This window comes from Macaca nemestrina, chromosome 7 (genome assembly GCF_043159975.1).
Source record: "Macaca nemestrina isolate mMacNem1 chromosome 7, mMacNem.hap1, whole genome shotgun sequence".
In the NCBI taxonomy this organism is placed as follows: domain Eukaryota; kingdom Metazoa; phylum Chordata; class Mammalia; order Primates; family Cercopithecidae; genus Macaca; species Macaca nemestrina.
Window position 1 is genome coordinate 131043372 of NC_092131.1, and position 19196 is coordinate 131062567.

The 19196-nt window shown below is 40.8% G+C and overlaps 1 protein-coding gene across 1 annotated transcript in view; it reads left to right on the plus strand.

The window, feature by feature from the left end:
* The first annotated feature begins 13832 nt into the window (after positions 1 to 13832).
* The window catches only part of LOC105487673 (uveal autoantigen with coiled-coil domains and ankyrin repeats), a 100257-nt gene continuing 94893 nt past the window's right edge, over positions 13833 to 19196 (plus strand). Inside the window, exon 1 of the mRNA XM_011751191.2 lies at positions 13833 to 14067. Within this exon, the coding sequence (XP_011749493.1) occupies positions 13984 to 14067 (84 nt within the window). The 5' untranslated portion in view covers positions 13833 to 13983. The remainder of the gene's footprint in view (positions 14068 to 19196) is intronic.

The window sequence follows — 19196 nt, forward strand, 5'->3', positions numbered from 1 at the left end:
GGAAGAATGTATATATTATTACAAATTATTAGGGGAGACAAACATGTAAATGGAATAATACAAGTGCTAAAGTTGGGGTGTGTACATGTAACCATGTATATAAAATTTGCTTGGAGACATTCTGTTACTATCTCCCATCTTAGAAAAACTTCTCCACCACGTCTGCCCCATTTTCTCACTCCCCTTTGCAGCAAAACTTGAAGAAGTTGCTTATTAATGTAGTCTCTAATTCTTTTCCTCCAATTTCCTCTTAAAGCCACTGAGTCACTTTTGTTCTCACTTCCCCCTCAACACTACTTGCCCGTGGTCCAGGTTACCGATGGCTTGCTTCCATCATGCTAAATGCAATGGTAATTTAAGTCCTCACCCAGCACACTGATTAGCAGCAGAGACACAGCTGACCGTGACCTCTTCCTTGATATACTTCCTTTACTTGGCTGCCAGCGCTCCATACTCTTTGGTTTTCCTTTTTCTTCATTGTATGGCACTTTTCCTTCTCTTTTGTAGGATCCTTGTCTTCCAATTGGTTGATACTGGAGTGTCCCAGAGCTTAGTCCCTGGCCTCTTTATATTTCCTCCTTTGGTGACCTCATGCAGTCTTCTACCAGCTGTATGTTGATGACTCCCATATTTATCTCTCCATCTGATATGTCCCTCCTGGCCTCCAGAATCATTTCTCAAACCTGCTACATGTCATCTCCACTTGGATGTGTAATAGACATCTCATAATAAACATGGCTAATACCAAACTCCTGATCTTCTGTATTTCCTCTCCACAACCCACTCCACCCACAGTCTTCCCCATCTCAGTTAATGACAACTCTGTCCTTCCAGGCGCTCAGATTCATAATTGACTCTCTCATATTTCACATCAATTCTTGCTGGCTCAACCTTCAAGATCTATCTAGAATCCAATCATTTCTCTACTGCTACTAACCTGGTCTGGTCATCATTGCTTCTCACCTGGATTACTGCAAAACCCTGATGTGGTTTCCCATGCCCCTCAAATAAAAACCCTGAGCCCTTACGATACTCTGCTAGGCACTACGTGATCTAGACTCCTGCTCCCACTATCTCTCTCGGGTCATTTCCTCCCTCTCTTACCCTTTCTCACCCTGTTCCAATCACTCCAGCACTTACAACTTTTTGATACACTATATATAATCGGTTTAGTATTTCAGAAGATAACATGTATGCCAGTGCTATGGAAAAAAAATTAGGGGACTGAGAAGCAGCAGGGATGGGGAAGGCAGAATAGGTCAAGGACTCCATGAAAAGATGCCATTTAGGCTGAGTGTGGCGGCTCGTGCCTGTTATCCCAGCACTTCGGGAGGCTGAGGCAGGTGGATCATCTGAGGTCAGGAGTTTGAGACCAGCCTGGCCAACATGGTGAAACTCCATCTCTACTAAAAATACAAAAAATTAGCCAGGCATGGTGGCGTTTGCCTGTAATCCCAACTACTCGGGAGGCTGAGGCAGGAGAATCACTTGAACCTGGGAGGTGGAGGTTGCAGTGAGCTGAGATCGTGCCACTGCCCTCCAGCCTGGGCGACAGCGTGAGACTTCATCTCAAAAAAAAAAAAAAAAAAAAAAAGACATTTGAGGGAGGTAAGGCAGTTAGTCATGTGGATATATCCGAGGAAAACAGGAATCTTTGTCCTTTGGAAGCAATGATGAAACTCAAAGATTCTGCACAGTGCCTGGCACTTAATAAGTAAATACTCAGCAAATATTTAATGAATAAATAAACTAATTTTCTCTGTCATAAGTTCTCATGTTGCTTAAAATTTCCCTGTTTTTAATAATAATATTTGTTATTCATTTGTTTTTTGAGATATTTATCTAGAATCTCAATTTTAGGCAGCATTGACTAGTTTTTTTGTTGGAGGTTACAAAAGAATGCAGTGTTCCTATAACACCAGGAACTCTGATATTTTTTAAAATCTATGGGACAAGTTTGAAAGAAAACTTGATTCTACCCTAGACCCTTGTTTCAATCCTAGAGTCTAAACCATACCTGTTTGGATGTGAATCAAGAATGAAACCGGAAAGACATAATTCTGAAAGTTCATATAACAATCACCCATGACTTTATAAATGCACTGTTTGGTGAGTACTAATGAACTTGAAATTAGGCCACTGAATCCTTTAAGATGGCATTAAGTTAAATTTCTATCCGTGAATTGTTTTCACACACAAAACTCAGTCACTTATCCAATAAATCAACACCAACTTCTCAGGCGCTCACATGGGGAAGCTGTGTAAGTACTGTTTAGGAATACAGGCATGGAATCACACAAGCATGTTGAAACATAGGAAGTGATCACTCTGACAATCTCTATATCCAATGTTTATGTTCATTTCAATATCTGATTGTATTTTATTCAATTAATCTTTTCAATACATTGGAAAAAAAGAGAGAAAACACAAGCAAAAAGCAAAGACTGAAACAAGATGGTCTCTCATACCTATTCCTAACTCCAATATCAAAAATACATTAGAATCAGCATAATTCATGCCCAGTGTTCCTTTTTTACCTCATTTGTTTGGTCCATAGGAGAAGGGCTGAAACCTCAGGCTGACTGCAGTTCTGAGATCCCAAAGTTATCCTTGCTAGACATACCCAAGGAAACATGAGGTCTGGTGGTGCCAGAGCGTTCATATTAGCTTCTTCCAGTGGAGTGCTGGAACTGACTCACAAGAGCTGACTGGCAGATTTTCAAGAATTTTTGAGGGATGATCGATGTCACACTGAGAGTCTGAATTCCATGGTGGACGTATTTATACCATTGAAATTGGCAATTGCTATAAATTAGTCCCCCTATTGCCACTTATAAAAATACAGCTGTCTAACAGGTTACCAGTATACTACTGGTTGAGTCTCTTCTTCAACAGACCTTGTTCTGTCAACAGGGTTTTCCAAATTTCCATTTTTCAGTTGGGACTTTCTGTCTGAAGTATTTTAATTTTTTTTTTTTCTTTTTTGAGACAGGGTCTCACTCTGTCACCCAGTCTGGAATGATGTAGCGTGATCACGGCTCACTGCAGCCTCCGCCTCCCAGGCTCAAGTGATTCTCCCATCTTGGCCTCCCCCGACCAGTACCTGGGACTACAGGTGTGTACCACTATGCCCGGCTAATTTTAATTTTTTTTTTTTGTAGAGATGGGGTCTCACTACGTTGTCGAGGTTGGTCTAGAACTCCTGGCCTGAAGTAATCCCCCCACCTTGGCCTCCAAAAGTGCTGGGATTACAAGTGTCAGCCACTGCACCAAGCCTATTTTAACTTTCTATAGTGAATCACTATAGGTATAAATCATTTTAATCAAGTCTTGGGTTTTTTTTTTTTTTTTTTTTGTATATGGGCAAACTATTTACAAGCATAAATACCTTACTAGGTTTTGGTTTAACACTTATTTATACAACTCCACTCATAACTACATGACATGATTGATAATAGTTACTTATCTGTCCTTCCCATTTCATGGACAACTGCATGGTCTTTAATACTGATATAATTTAGCGTTTGGAAGCTTCAGCTTCATCATTCATAAAACTAGGATAACAGTAGTATATACTGCTCATTTCTTTTCTGGGAGTATTAAAAGAAATACATGTAAAGAACTTAGCACAGTGCTTGGCACATGGTAATATCTCAGTAAACGTTAGTGATTGTGTAGTAATAGTAATAGTAGTACTTTGTGCTGTGGGGTAGACATACAGAAAAGGGTGAGATGTGGTGCTTTGCTGAATATATGTTTTGGCCAATCCTTCTATAGCTTAGGAACATTAATTAAGCATTTGCTATTTGGTGGCTTAGATATTGGCAGTTCCTGTACAAGCTAATCCCTTTGCTAGTAGAAAGATTGAGAAATTATCAATTGAGAAATTATTCACACTCTCAGAATCACATTGGGTATTTCATAGATCAGGCAGACCAAGTTGATATTTTGGAATTGTAAGACTGAAAAAGATTGGCTATTTCATATCTTCTTATCTGTCCTCAAATTTCCAAAAGTGGTGTTTCTTCATTGCCCATCTCCCTCTAAAGTGATGATCATGATTTATGAGAAAATAGAAGCAGGCCATTGGGACCTTCGTCTTTTCCTTCCACTGAATATACCACCGTACACTTATCTGTACTTGCATTTTTTTGCCTTTATCCTGTTACTGCAGATGACATGTCCAGGCTCCTAACTGAGGGATCAAATCCCCTTTGACCTCAAAGACTTAACTTCTACAGATGTCCCCCTTCTCTGTTTCATTAGTCCTTTCCCCTCTACTGGATCATTCTCCTCCCAGCCTACAAAAAATGTTTTAGTTTCTCCCACCTTAAACTAAAAAACTTTCCACTGATATCTTGTCATTGTCCAGCTGCTATCCCTATTTCTTTGCTCTCCTTCAGAACACCCTATCACCTCCCATTGTCTCTCCAGTCTACTTTCGTTAGCTTCTGTCCCCAAAAGTGATGGAAATTGTTTGGTAAAGGCTATTAATAACACCCTTTGCGGCGAAACCCAGTGGTTGCTCCTCTGTCTCTGTGCTTCTCCATCTTTCAGTGGTATTTGGTAGAATTGACCTTTGAAAAACCACCCTCTCCTGGCTGCTGTGTCACATTCTCTAGTTTCTGCCTATTCTCTAGCCATTTCCTCTCAGTCTTCTTTGCTGGTACCTTTTTTCTCTATTTGATTTCTTTTTTCTTTTTTTTTGACATGAAGTCTTGCTCTGTCGCCTAGGCTGGAATGCAGCGGCGCAATCCTCCCTTAGCCTGCCGAGTAGCTGGGATTACAGGTGCCTGCCACCATGCCCAGCTAATTTTTGTATTTTTAGTAGAGATGGGGTTTCGAACTCCTAACCCCAGGTGATCCACCTGCCTTTGCCTTCCAAAGTGCTGGGATTACAGGCGTGAGCCACCGCACCCAGTCTTCTGTTTGATTTCTAAAGGTTGCAGTATCCGCATCTAGGCCCTTGGCCCTCTTCTTCCATGACAGATTTTATCTGGCCTCATGGCTTTAAATTACACTTATTTGGCCATAACTTCCAAATTAATGAATTTCACTCTTGCTATTTAGGCCTCCTACTTAATATATCCTCATTTGGATGCTCAATGGGTGACTTAAACCAATATAACTGAAACAGAACTCTTGACTTTCCCTTGGAAACATAGCTCCCATAGTCATCCCCATTCAGTAAGCAGCACCACCTACCTACCTAGATTCTTAATGTCTTACTCCCTGCATCCAGTCTACCAGCGAGGCAGCTCTATTTCTAGACTATATCCCAGTCCTGCTCATGCCTTCCTGCTTTCCCCTTTGGTCTTTTATGATCAGTTATCTCCCTAGCAGCAGAAAGATCTTTTTAGTATATAAATAAGATCATATCATCCCCTACTTAGTTAGCTTCCTATCAGGACACAATTCGAAATCCTTCATTGGTCCACCAGGCCCTCTTTGTGCTGGCCCCAGCCTGTCTCTCCAACTTTCTCTTGCCCATATTCTTCTCCCACTATGCTCCAGCCACACTGGCCTTCAGTATGCTCCTGCAACAAGCCAAGCCATACCGCACTGCTTAGGGCCGTTGCATTGGCTGTTTTCTTTGCCTGGAGTGTTCTGCCTCCACATCTATGCTTGACAGGCTCCTTTCTGTAATTCAGACCTTAGTTCAAAGTCACTTCTCCAGAAAGACTTTCCTCAACTACCCAATCTACAATCATTCTCCCCACCCCTGCCTCCCACTTCGTTCTCTAGTACATTATCCTTTTTATTTTCCTCATATACCATTCTCTGAATTGATCTTGGTCACTTACTTATTTGTTTGTTTACTTGTTCCCTGCTGATTCCTCAGTATCATCTCACACGTCATCTGATAACCAACACTTGCTGGAGGAATGAACACTCTGGACACCCAACGAAGATATTTCTTATAGTTGAGGGGGTTGTCTATTCCATTGCTCACTGTCCTGTAAGTAAAGGCACACTCATATGAGAAATTTATTGCAGAATGTAGCAGCAGGAAAGCATTATCTCTTTTGAGAATTTTCAGTGCCTTTTCCTTTCCTGGTTTTAAAGCTGTCACTGTTAGTTTCTATTTTTGTTTTGCCTTGGCTATTAGGAAGCTGAAAGCCAAATTTCAAACTCGAGGATGAATATCACGCTCTCTCCAATAGTGAACATAAGTTCTTCCTTCCTGAGGTTGATTTCCTCCCTTTGTTGCCAGGAAGTATGGTAATGAAATTTGTTACAAGGTGCCTCAATTTCTTTCTGGATGGAAGTGTGATTTAAACAAAAGCATTCAAAGTGTTAACATTCTGGCATAGACTGCACAGCTACCTGTCAAGGAATGTTGACTTGGAGTCATGTAGTATTGAATGGGAGCTCTCTGGCTGCAAGAGTTTATGAGCATCCTTTATTGTTGCCAGGTGATTTGCTGTGATTCATATTTGGGAATTCCCCAAGGTAGTTTTAGTTGGGGTTTGACTTGCCTAATAAGAGCTCAATCCTCTGGGTGTTAGGGGTTTTAGGCTTTTTTGTATTTGTTGACTTGATGAGTGTCACTTCAGAGTTATGAACCAAAAAGTTCATGGATCTCGAGAGTTTATTGTTCTCTTAGAGATCAATGTCTCAGTAGTAGAAGAAATACGCCTTTTAGTTTAGCCTTAAAATGAGATGTCTTGAACTCAAGTAAATTCATGGACTACACCCTTCTAAGGTTCAAAGGAACTGTTCTTAATTATTGTTTAGGTCCAGGGAGGGTTTTGAAGTTTATGGAGCATAAAACATGCTTCTCCCTAGCCTGGCAAAATTAAAATGTAGCTCTTTTGAAGTTCAGCATGTGTTGGTATTTTAATTTATTGGCTACTTTAAATATTTTGTTTGTGGCAACAACATTCATAAAACAGCAAGAGGGAAAGCATACACTGATTCATTATTATCAAATATTTTTGATATTTGTACTAAATAGATGATGTAAAGAATATATCTATCTGGTTAATCCATGAAGGCATAAGAGTGGACAAAGCTCTTTGAATAAAATATGCTATTAAAATAGTCTTGATGGCCTAAATGCAATGTGGAATAATGCTACTGTATATAAGAATTGTATCTTAATTTAAACATTTCTCCCAAATAAATGTTGTAGTTAAGTATTACTTAACAATTGGATACAAAATTATATTTTAATTTTTAATGAAAACAAACATTGATTCAAGTAGTTTTGAAGAAGGAGCCTGCAGAAAATACTTTTCACGAACTATGTCCTTCCAGAAAGGGAAGGGAATGGGTCTTTTGGTAATCAAATGTTAAAAAAGTCAATCAATCAATCATGTATTATATCATGCAGTAATTTTTTAAGTTAACCTTTTAAAATACACACTTCTTTTCTTTCTTTCTTTTTTTTTTTTGAGAGGGAGTCTTGATGTGTCGCCCAGGCTGGAGTGGAATGGCGCAATCTCTGCTCACTGCAACCTCTGCCTCCCCTCCCAGATTCAAGCAATTCTCCCGCCTCAGCCTCCCGAGCAGCTGGGATTACAGGCGCCCACCACCATGCCCGGCCAATTTTTGTATTTTTAGTAAAGATGGGGTTTCACCACATTAGCCAGGCTGGTCTTGAACTCCTGATCTCAAATGATCTGCCTGATTTGGCCTCCCAAAATGCTGGGATTACAGACGTGACTGTGCCTGGCCTAAGACACACATTTTATCTACACTTATATGGGTTCCTTTTTAATGTAAAAATCGGGATTTACTTAAAGATATATTAATTTATAAGGATATTTGATGAAAGAATTCCAAATAGTACATTTAAAGCATATGAACACTAGTGATAATTTTATGTGATATAAAATATAATAAAATACATTTATGTATAACTTTATTAGAACATTTGTATATCCAGATTTTATCTATGACCTTCCCTTTCCCTTTCCCATAACTGAAACCAATACAGTCAATAGCAATTTCAATTTAAATGACTGTAAAGTCATTGTTCATCATCCACCATAAAGCTTGGGTCATCTCCCAAGTACATTTTAAGGTGAGATTTATCTTAATGTATTCTGTCTGCTGTGTTCTTTTGTTAGGATGAGTAGCAAAGGTTGTCCTGGAGTAACCGGTGGTATTGAACCAGCATGTAATTTACTAGTAATTGATAATTCAGTTAAGAGTATTTACCGAACACCTCACCAGAATTTTAAAAGTCTCCTTGGAGATCTGGAGGGAAAAAAATACAAGCAGGACAAGTAAAACCATCATTTAAAATATATAGAGATAGCCTTTATCTGCCATATTTTAAATTTAAAAGCAAGAAACTTTTCTATCCAACTTATTTGACAGTGCTCAAGTTTTGAAAGTTTTTCAGCTCATTGCACATATCTTGGTATCCTGGCCAAGATAAGAAAACTCCAAGGTCCAGGAAAGTTTACTGTGGAGTAAGATGGTTACTGATCCCAGAAACAAATTCCTGGTGTTTATCTGGGCTCCAGGCTGAGTAGCCTGTTTTAAAAGAGGCAATCAAGAAGGTTTTTTTTTTTTGCCTTTCAATCATAAGCACTCAGGGCCATCGGTCTTACTATTAAAGTGAAGCTAAGGGTACTTCTGGATTGTGTGTAATCAAGACTTGATGTTAAACCTAAATCCAAAGAAATCACAGTGGTTATCTCAACTGCTTTTAGGTATGAGGTCAATTATGTTGGGGAAGTCTAGTATGGAAACTAATGGCACACTCGGTGTGTCATAAGTGAATGACAGTCTATAAATGCCAGGGAAGACAGAGAGAGGTAGAAAGCAGCCTTCTTTGGAAGATAAGTGGTAAACTCAAGATTGCTATAGCTAAATGCATAACAATCCTCAACAGGGGAGATGAAAGAAGTTGCTTCTGTAAGAAGGAATTGATATCTCTTGAAGTTTTAGTGCTGAGTAACTAAGAAAACTTACATGAGGGTCTATGGTTATATGGAGCAGACACCATCTTCTTTCCCCCTTTTCTTCTTCTCATTCTAGTTTTCTACGATGCAGCCTTTGGCGAGTTAACTAAAAATACAGATTGTTTTAAAGTTAGTGCCAAAGATGACCTATGTATTTTATTTTTAAAGCTCGTTTATGCAATGTTTTAGTTTTCAATGTGGCAAGAGAAGAGGGTGTGAGAACTGCGTCAAGTCTCTCATTTCCTGGGCTGCCTATGACTTCTGGGTAGAGGTGCCCTTCCTCATGACTCTGTGGCCACACGTGGTTCTGCCAGCCATTCGCTTTGGCATCTGAGCTGGGAGAGAATGACTGATGTCATGGGCCCCTTCATGGAATTATTCACTGGCTTTTTTCACTGGGTCCTCGGGGCTACTAGGAGCAGCAAGAAGTTCTGAAAATGAAGAGAGAAGTCATTGGATATAGAATTCATAACTAAAGCTTGTCTGGAAGGAGATCTTTGTGTTTGAAAAGGACTCATTTTATGTGTAAATTTTAGACTTTGTATGTCAATTCTTTTTTTTTTTTTTGAGATAAAGTCTTGCTCTGTCACCCAGGCTGGAGTGCAGTGGCGTTATCCTGGCTCACTGCAACCTGTGCCTCCTGGGTTCAAGGGATTCTCCTGCCTCAGCCTCCCCGGTAGCTGGGATTACAGGCTCCCACCACCGCGCCCAGCTAATTTTTGTATTTTAGTAGGGATGGGGTTTTGCCATGTTTGCCAGGCTGGTCTTGAACTCCTGACCTCAAGTGATCTGCCCACTTTGGCCTCCCAAAGTGTTGGAATTACAGGCGTGAGCCACCATGCCCCGCCTGTGTGTGGAATCTTTTTTTTTTTTTATTTTTTATTTTTGACATGGAGTCTTGCTCTGTCACCCAGGCTGGAGTGCAGTGGTGCAATCTCAGCTCACTGCAAGCTCCGCCTGCTGAGTTCATGCCATTCTCTTGCCTCAGCCTCCCGAGTAGCTGGGACTACAGGCGCCCGCCACCACGCCTGACTAATTTTTTGTATTTTTGGTAGAGATGGGGTTTCACCATGTTGGCCAGGATGGTCTTGATCTCCTGACCCCGTGATCTGCCCACCTCGGCTTCCCAAAGTACAGGGATTACAGGCATGAGCCACTGCACCTGGCCCTGTGTGTGGATTCTTTATTCTTTTTCTGAGAAATCATATTTGTCATCGTTTTTTGCTGTTATCACCATCTGAGTTATCAGTGAGCATCTGTCAACTGTGTCCTCTTCCCTGTTCTGGCAGGTCCCCTGGGTATCCTCTGCCTATCTGGTGTTACTTCTCACCTGTTCATATTCATTGAATGGATACTCAACCTTAGATAGCCTCCCTTCAGGCGAACTTATCTGTTGATCTTTTCCTTCCCTAAATACCATCTGCAGTCCTACTACACGATTCAGTAAGTGATTGTCCAGTTAAGCTGTATGTGTTAGCATACAGCTTACACATTTTTTCTCTAATCCAGAACACAAGTTCCTTAATGGCAGGGATCAAAAAATAGGGGTGGTAAGAAGATTAACTTGCTCCATTTGTATCATTTGAGATTACCATGTGTATATATAATCTATTAAAGTAATTTAAAAAAATACATTACCCTTTCTGGTATATATTGTAAATAAATAAATATTGGAAAAAATAAGAAGTGAAATAAAAAAAAGTATTTTATTTACGCTCAATGTGATAACAAACAAAAGTTCACCTAGGTTTGATAAGTGCCCTTTGCTCCGAAGGGAAGATAAAAATAAATAATAGTGATAAGAGTCAACAAAGTAAAACCCAACCTGTCTGGTTGAATGCGAATAATAGTGGCTTTACTTCATATAGGCAGCTTCCAGATCAACGTAAAAAAGCTTTACTGAATATTCAGACCAGTGCTATTTACTTAGCTGCTCTCAAACGGGAATAAGCAGACATCAGCTATCAAGTTTCTAGGCTGGAAAAATCCATAAAGGCCACTGGACACAGACACCATGGGGACATCATCCAGACAGTTAATAAAAATAACTTGCCCAACATTTTTGGAACCTGATGCAAGCTATACTTGTGGTTCTGTCTGTTTCCTTTGCTTTATCCAGTAACAACAGAAAAGGAGGCCGGTCACCAGGACTACGATAACTTGGATGTTACAGGAGACAACCAGTACAGGAGACATGCAATACAACTGCAATTAATAACTCAACAGCCAATTACTGAGACAGTGCTCGTGTAAGCAATTAACACATAACATTCAGTCAGAGGACTAGATGGTAAATGGGTGCTTATCTTAAGTCCAGAGCAAAGGAGTTGATTGAGACACAAGTATTTGAGCAGGACCACAGCCTTAGATCATTCCATCTGTGTTCACAATAGGGGGAATTCCAATCCTGTGTCACATAAATACATAGAACAAACAACCGTAATTTGCTATAGTAGTCAATAAGAGTGCATCAATTCATTCAGAAATATTTATTAAACACCTGTAGCATGCTAAGCATTCTAGGGAATTCAAATATATGTCAGTTATTCCCTAATTTTTTTTTTTTTTTTTTTTTTTTTGAGATGGAGTCTTGCTCTGTCGCCCAGTCTGGAGTGCAGTGGCGCGATCTCAGCTCACAGCAAGTTCTGCCTCCCGGGTTCACGCCATTCTCCTGCCTCAGCCTCCTGAGTAGCTGGGACTACAGGCGCCCGCCACCTTGCCTGGCTGGTTTTTTGTATTTTTTAGTAGAGACGGGGTTTCACCCGGTTAGCCAGGATGGTCTCCATCTATTGACCTCGTGATCTGCCCACGTCGGCCTCCCAAAGTGCTGGGATTACAGGCTTGAGCCACCACGCCCGGCCAGTTATTCCCTAATTTTAAGTAAATTGAAGTCCAGTAGTAAAATAAGGTTTGCTCAGCACATATGTGTTAGTATCGTATGAGAGGTATAATTGCTGTAACTATTTGGAGGATGGAGAGATCACTTCCAGTTACTTGATCAGGGAAGATTCTATAGCGAGGAGGGCACTTGGAAGGGGCATGCACTTAAAAACAAACTTCTTGTTAAAGCATAACACACACATAAAAGAGTATATATTGTATACAGTACAGGCTCACTGAATTTTCACAATCTGAAAACACTACATATGTAACCAGCACCCAGAGAGAATAGTACAGTATTCCAGAAGCCCCCCAGGTCCCCGGCCAATCACTCTTGGGGGAGTAGGATTTTCTGAGATGAATGTAGACAGACAGAAGATTATTGGAGGAAGGATCGGTATGCATAAAGATGTGGAAATTGAAAGCCATGACCCATGTTTGGAGAATGGGCTGAAAAGTAATTTGCTTGGGATGTTGGCTAGAGAACAGGGTCGCGTCCACGTTATACAGCTTTAAATGCCAAGTAGAGGAGTTAGATTTTATTTGTTAGCTGCTGAAGGCTTTTGAGCAAGAGTATTATTTTTGTAAGACTTTTTGATGATGGCTGATAATTTACTGGTGATGGGACAATTGAGAGACTAAGGTTGGGAGACTGGCTGGGAACTTCTGTAATAATAGTCCGGGTATGAGATAATTTTGGCTCTGCAGTGGCAGTGAGAACAGAGTGACTGACCATACACAGACACTTTAAAGAGAACTTTAAACAAGAACTAAATGACTGGAGATCTAGAGGAAGGGGGAGGAGTCAAAGAAAATTTTCTTCCAACGATCTAATCAAGATGAAATTTAGTAATTTTTTTTTTTGGGGTAGTTAGTTGTTATTTACTTGTTGTATAGGGTTAACACAGTCTTTGAATGCTGTCTCTCCAAGAAATTCTGAAAACTTTCTTACAGTATTTGAAGAAAACCTTGAGTTACTATAAAGAAACTCTAAAGAAAGCAACTGACCTTTCAGACAAAAAGAGTCCTTTGTTAGTCAGGAAATGTGGACTGTTTGTCTTTTCAAATGGATGCATGCGACAATAAACGTTTCGCTGGGGGGAAAAATGACTCCAAAGAAGACTTTTGAAGATGTCACACGAACAGCAAATTATTGGGTGCTGAACACTTTCCTGTTTCTTCAACCTCTTAAATAATTTTATTAACCCAGATTTCTAGGTAGGATGATTTAACTTCATCTTATACGTTTACGTGTAATGTGTTTCTACAGAAAACAAAAAATCTTTTTGAAGAAAAAAGGGCGTAACTTTTTTTGACAACTTACATTACTGGCCATGGGAGTCATTTTTAATTGATGGCACCTCTTCTACCTCCCGCCCCGCCTCCATTCCATCCCTTTGCTTCCAATACGGCGGGTTCCTCACTCAACACATAATCGAGCACGTAACTGGCACTGTAACTTATAACGTCTTTCAAGGTCTTTCTTAACTGTACGTTTTTCTGCACAATCAGCACCTTATTTCTTAGAGACTGTTCATTTCTGGAATTTTTGATGCATGTGGTGGTTTCCAGGCACCAGGATTTGGTAGTAAAACAGGAGACTGAAGAGAAGTTGCTCCCGAAAGCTGTTCTGTGTGCAGGTAACCAAGAATCAGAAATTTCTGAGACCAGACGAAGGGAAGGAACTTTACTTGGTATACAGCGCGTGGGTGCAAAGAGGAGGGGAGTCCGGGAAGATGAGAGGTGGCAGAGGCGAGACCCCGTTCTCTCTCCAGATCTTAAGCTCCGGGTGGGCGGGCGCCGGTGGCCTGGAGCCCGGCCTGCGCGCCTCTCCACACCTCTGACCACCCACCTCCTCCGCCCCTTCCCGGGCTAAAGTTCCCAAACTTTGCCTCCAGCGGGGAGAGGAAGGGTGTTACTCAGTTTAAAAGGGAAGTCCCGCCCCATTCCCGGATTCCGATTGGTCGGGATTTGCCACGCCCCCGCCAGGGCAGCCGGTCGATTGGCTACGGGAGGGGAGCCCCGCCTCAGGCCCGTTGCCCTCGGCTGCCTAGGCCCCCAGGTGGCAGGCAGGTGGGGCTGGTGCAGTCCGCGCCGCCTCTGCTGCAGCTGCCGCCGTCAACTTCTTGCGCGCTGGCACCCCGCAGCCTTTAAGGTTGGCGCGCGGGACTGGCGAGAGTTAGCCATGAAGAGCCTCAAGTCCCGCCTGAGGAGGCAGGACGTGCCCGGCCCCGCGTCGTCTGGCGCCGCGGCCGCCGCCGCCAGCGCGGTGAGTCCCGCGGCCCGGGCTGCCTGGCGCTCCGCTCCGGGAGCAGCGCAGCCCTCCTTTGCTGGCGAGCTCGCGCGCCGCCTTCCTCTGCTTTTCCTCTGCCAGTTCGGCTTCGGCGGCCCTGGCGACTCCTCTCTCAGGCCGGAGACTCAGTCAGCCCAGAGACCCCGGGGACCCTCCCCGTCGCCGCACCCGAGCCTCTACGGGTCTCTTCCCCACCCCTTTCCCCCAAGCCTCCGAACTTCTGGAAGAAACCTCAGTGCTGCGGTTATGGCCCCCTCCTCTTAAATCCAGCGTTCCTCGATTGGCCCCCCTACTCCGCTCTTTCGTTGACCCCCCTCATCGCTCTCCTTTCCCGGCGCTCGTCCCGCTCCCCACGCCCGCTCGGCCGTGTTGGCTCCCCCGCCCCCAGGGCCGGGGCTCGCACCGGGCAGGGCAGGTGGGCAGGGCTGCGCACCCCGCGCCACTGTGCCCGGACTCCGGACCTTCCCCGAGTCTGAGACTGAGCGTCAAGCCCTGCCAGGCTGGTGGACGTCCCGTGCTGGCCGCTGTCGTTGTCATTGGAAAGTTTGATTCCCCAGCGAGGCAGAGGGAATCGCCTTAGTTGTAAAGACAAAACCCCACAGGGGGTGACCCTGGAGGTGGTGAAGTCGGGTGGTGGTGTGGGTCGTGTAAATCGCACCTGTGGGGCGGGATCCGTGCGGGGCGCTTTCGGTGCTGACCTGTAGCGCGGCCTCAGTGTGCACGCCAAGGAGTAGTCAGGGCCTCTTTAGTTGGCAGGAGAACAGAAATCTTGAGAAACAGCCCGACCGCAGATGTTGTGATTTAGATAATTTGTCACGTTACAAGAATGGCGATATCATCAAAATTCTATGTCATTAAAAAAGTGCTACTTAAAAAGTGTTGAAGAGTCGAACGTAAAGGAGTTGTTATGCTCCAAGTGCCCAGTTACCTAGTTGGGGCAATTAAAATGAACCTTTACAATTTAACACAGATTTTACCAAAGGATTGTATTCTTTTTATCAGAATACTAATTAATCTGCTTCTGCTTTTTTGAGTTAATTCAGAATTGTGCCTTTCTCTCCGCCTATATTGAGGATTATTTTACTTGGACATATAGGAAATTGTGGAGGAACTAACTAGACAAATTCCTATTTCAAAAAAAGAGTAGATTCAGATGACGTAATTGATGTTCTTTGATAAAGCATGAAGTCGTTTTATAAGCTTATAGAAAAGAGAGATCACTTTGTTTCACTTAAAAAAAAAGTAATTGGAAATGTCAGTGATATTGGAGGTCATTACAGTTAAGATTCTACTTCTCTAATGCAGGTTGTGTTTTTAGCTTTATAGAAGTTACACGTTTCTAGGTTTATTAACTATATTTTCCCTGGTTGTGTTTGTTTGCACTAAGGATTTACATCCCATTTAGAGGTTTATATGACTTAATTTTATCCCATTTTCTGGAAATGCAGAGTATTTAGTGGGTATTATCAGCATGATAGTTTGCATTTTATACATTTGGAACATAAAGTGCATACCTCTAAGCTTAAATCTTATCACTCAATTGAGCATTCTATTTTTCTCAAAATGGCATAATAAAGATAAACGTGATATTAACCTATTTATGTAGAAAAAGCAAACATTTCTGTTTAAATATTAGAATAAGTTCTGTACAATTTAAAAATAAAAGCATAATGATGAATAAAACTTAGAATGAATTCTGTAAAATTTTAAAATAAAACTGTAGTGATGAATAAAACCAAACCAAGCGTCGATAGAATAAAACACATATACAGGAGAAATAGATCCTTTCTGCTTTTCAGTCTATAAACCATAATCCGAGATTTGGTCACGTGTATGTATTGTATGATTGGGCTACTCTTTTTTTTTTTTTCTTTTTGCCTTTAAAAACAGTTATTTTTTGAATAGGTATTATAGTACATGGTTTAATATTGGAAAGGAATAAAAATATTTACAACAAAATATTGGTACTGTTTCCCTAACCCCTGCTTCAGCCACCCTGCCCCAATTCCTCAGAGGCCAGTGGTGATACAGTTGCTTGTATGTTCCTCCAGAGAGAGCTTAGCATATACAAACAAATATGAATATAAATAGTCATCCTTTCTAGAAATGCTAGCACACTGTAGCTGCTGTTTCATATCTTGGACTTTTTTTTTTTTAAACTGTAAATAGAACCTTCCCATTCATATCTTGCTGTAATGTACAGTTATGTGATTAATATTTATATTTCAAGTGCATGTCTGTACCTGTAGGATCAATTCCTAAAAGTGAATTGCTGAGGTAAAGGATATGTGCATTTGTAATTTTGAATGATGTTGTCAAATTTCCTTTCATGCATCATGGAACCAGTATATGAGAAATGTTTTCCAAGCTTTTAGTAGAAGTCTTCAAAGTTTTTGATCTTTGCTAGCCTGATAGGTAAGAACAGTTTATCCTTTCCATTTTTCTTTTTCTTTTTCTGTTTTTTTTTTTTTTTTTTTTTTTTTTGAGATGGAGTCTCGCTCTGTGGCCAGGCTGGAGTGGCACCATCTCCGCTCACTGCAGCCTCCGCCTTCCAGGTTCAAGTGATTCTCCTGCCTCAGCCTCCCGAGTAGCTGGGACTACAGGCATGCAGCACCATGCCTGGCTAATTTTTGTATTTTTAGTAGATACCGGGTTTCACCATTTTGTCCAGGATGGTCTCAATCTCTTTACCTTGTTGATCCACCCGCCTCAGCCTCCCAAACTGCTGGGATTACAGGTGTGAGCTACTGTGCCCGGCCTATCCTTTCTTTTTTTCTGTTGGGTTGTTGATATTTTTCCCTATTCATTTGTATGTACTTTATATCTGGGAAATTAGCCCTTTTCATATGAATAATATTATTTCTTAATTGGTTATTTGTCTTAAGACTTTTTTTGGTGGCATTTGCTGTGCAGAGAAGGTGGTTATTTTTATACAATTGAATTTATAACCTTTTGTGTTTTTTTGGTTTATGTTAGATCTTGGCCTTTCCACTCTGCAATATTCAGTATTAAACAACCCCCCTCCCCAAGTTTCTTCTAGTCTTTTTTTTCTTTTTCTTACGTTTAAGTCTTTGATACATAAGATATTTATTATGGTGTAAGGTACATCTTACTTTCTTCTCCTCTTTCCTCTATGGGTACCTAATTTGAGTCTTAAAGTGTTCATTTAATTATTTTGGAAATAGTCACTATTCGCTTTGCACAACTTTAATTTGAGATAAAATTTTAAAATGTTTATTTCATAAATTTCCTTTGTGTATGTGTATTTAAGGTTATTATCTGAAGGAGACACATTAGCAGTAGACTGAGGTATGTGACATATACAGATATTTTATTACATAATATGTGGAATACAGCATATTAGCTTAGCATGCTAAATTAGAATTATGTGCAGATTATGGGCAAAAGTAGTGTTTTACATATTCTGAATAGTACCATTGTTATAAATACTCCAGTGAATTTAGAGTTTACTAAATGGGAATGTTTGTACACATGTAAATGTAGTTCACAATTACAAATTGTGGATAAACTACATTTGCGGATTAGTCCTTTGCTAGCAAATCTGGAGATGGCTGCATCTATTAACCATAAACCAAGAGTGTTTTTATTGTTACATTTATTGTTTATTTATTTATGTATTTATTTTTTGAGACGGAGTTTTGCTCTTGTTGCCCAGGCTGAAGTGCAATGACGCAATCTCGGCCCACTGCAACCCCCACCTCCTGGGTTCAAGTGATTCTCCTGCCTCAGCCCCGAGAGCAGCTGGGATTACAGGCACCCACCACCATTCCCGGCTAATTTTTTTGTATTTTTAGTAGAGATAGAGTTTCACCATGTTGACCAGGCTGGTCTCAAACTCCTGGCCTCAAGTGATCCACCTACCTTGGCCTCCCAAAGTGCTGGGATTACAAGCATGAGCCACCATGCCCAGCCTGTTACATTTATTTTTAATTACTAAGTTGGAGCTTCGAATTTCTAAAAGTAATAATTAAATGACTATAAATACTGTATCAGATCTGGTTAATTATTTGTTCAGTTATATGTATAGTGAGAATATGCTTGTTCCATTTTCACCTAGCTTAGGAAATTTAAGTAATATAAATTAAGGGACTGTAATTCCAGAAGTAGTAGAAATGCTGCAAACAAATATTGTAAGCAGACATTTTAGAAGGGGATTCCACTTTAAATTGGATTGATTGAGCCCGGGAGTTCGAGACCCGCCTGGGCAACGTGGTGAAATCCCATCTCCACAAAAAATACAAAAGATTAACCGGACGTGATGGTGCATGCCTGTGGTCCTAGCTACCTGGGAGGCTGAGGTGAGAGGATCACTTGGGCCCAGGAGGTCAAGCTGCAGTAAACTGTGACTCCAGCCTGGGTGACAGAGGGAAACTTTGTCTCCAAAAAAAAAAAAAAAGTCGTAGCAGAGTACTTTGATTGTAGAAGTAATCTCTGACCTGAGAGGTTCTGTAGTGATTATTTTTGCTGCCCTTTTTCTAGGCTACTCTTAAAATGGGGCAGTGAATTTTATACATCAGAACTAAATATGTTCTAAAGCATCTTGCTATAATGCTTCAGCACTGTGAAAAAATACTGGTATTTCTAAAAAAATTTAGAGTTACAAATACAGCAACTGAAAAAAATCTTCAAAAACATTTTCTGTTTCCACTAATAACATTAGTTTGAGATGTTTAGAAAGCATAAAGGATTAAACATGATTTTGTTTTAGTTGTGATTTTGAGAATGAGGGCTTTGTGTTTTTCACTGAGGGATTTGGGTGCATTTGAAAAGATGTTAATGTTATTCTCATAACAACGACTTTTGGGTAATGTAAATAATTAAGATAACAAATTGTTACGTTTAGTTTAAACTCATGATACTTAATTAAGCACTGTTTACTCATTGTCATTAACAATTCCAACCTTAAATTAAAAATGCTTACCTTAATTAAAGCTGTGTTCAGACAACTTCCTATGGTTATCCCTGCGTTGTATTTCTTGTGGTTCTTGAAGGAGGATTACAATAAAGAAACCCTCCTTTTGTACTTTTTGATTTCAACCCTCACCCTGCAGCAAGTTTATTCAGATCATTATGTTGATTTGAAT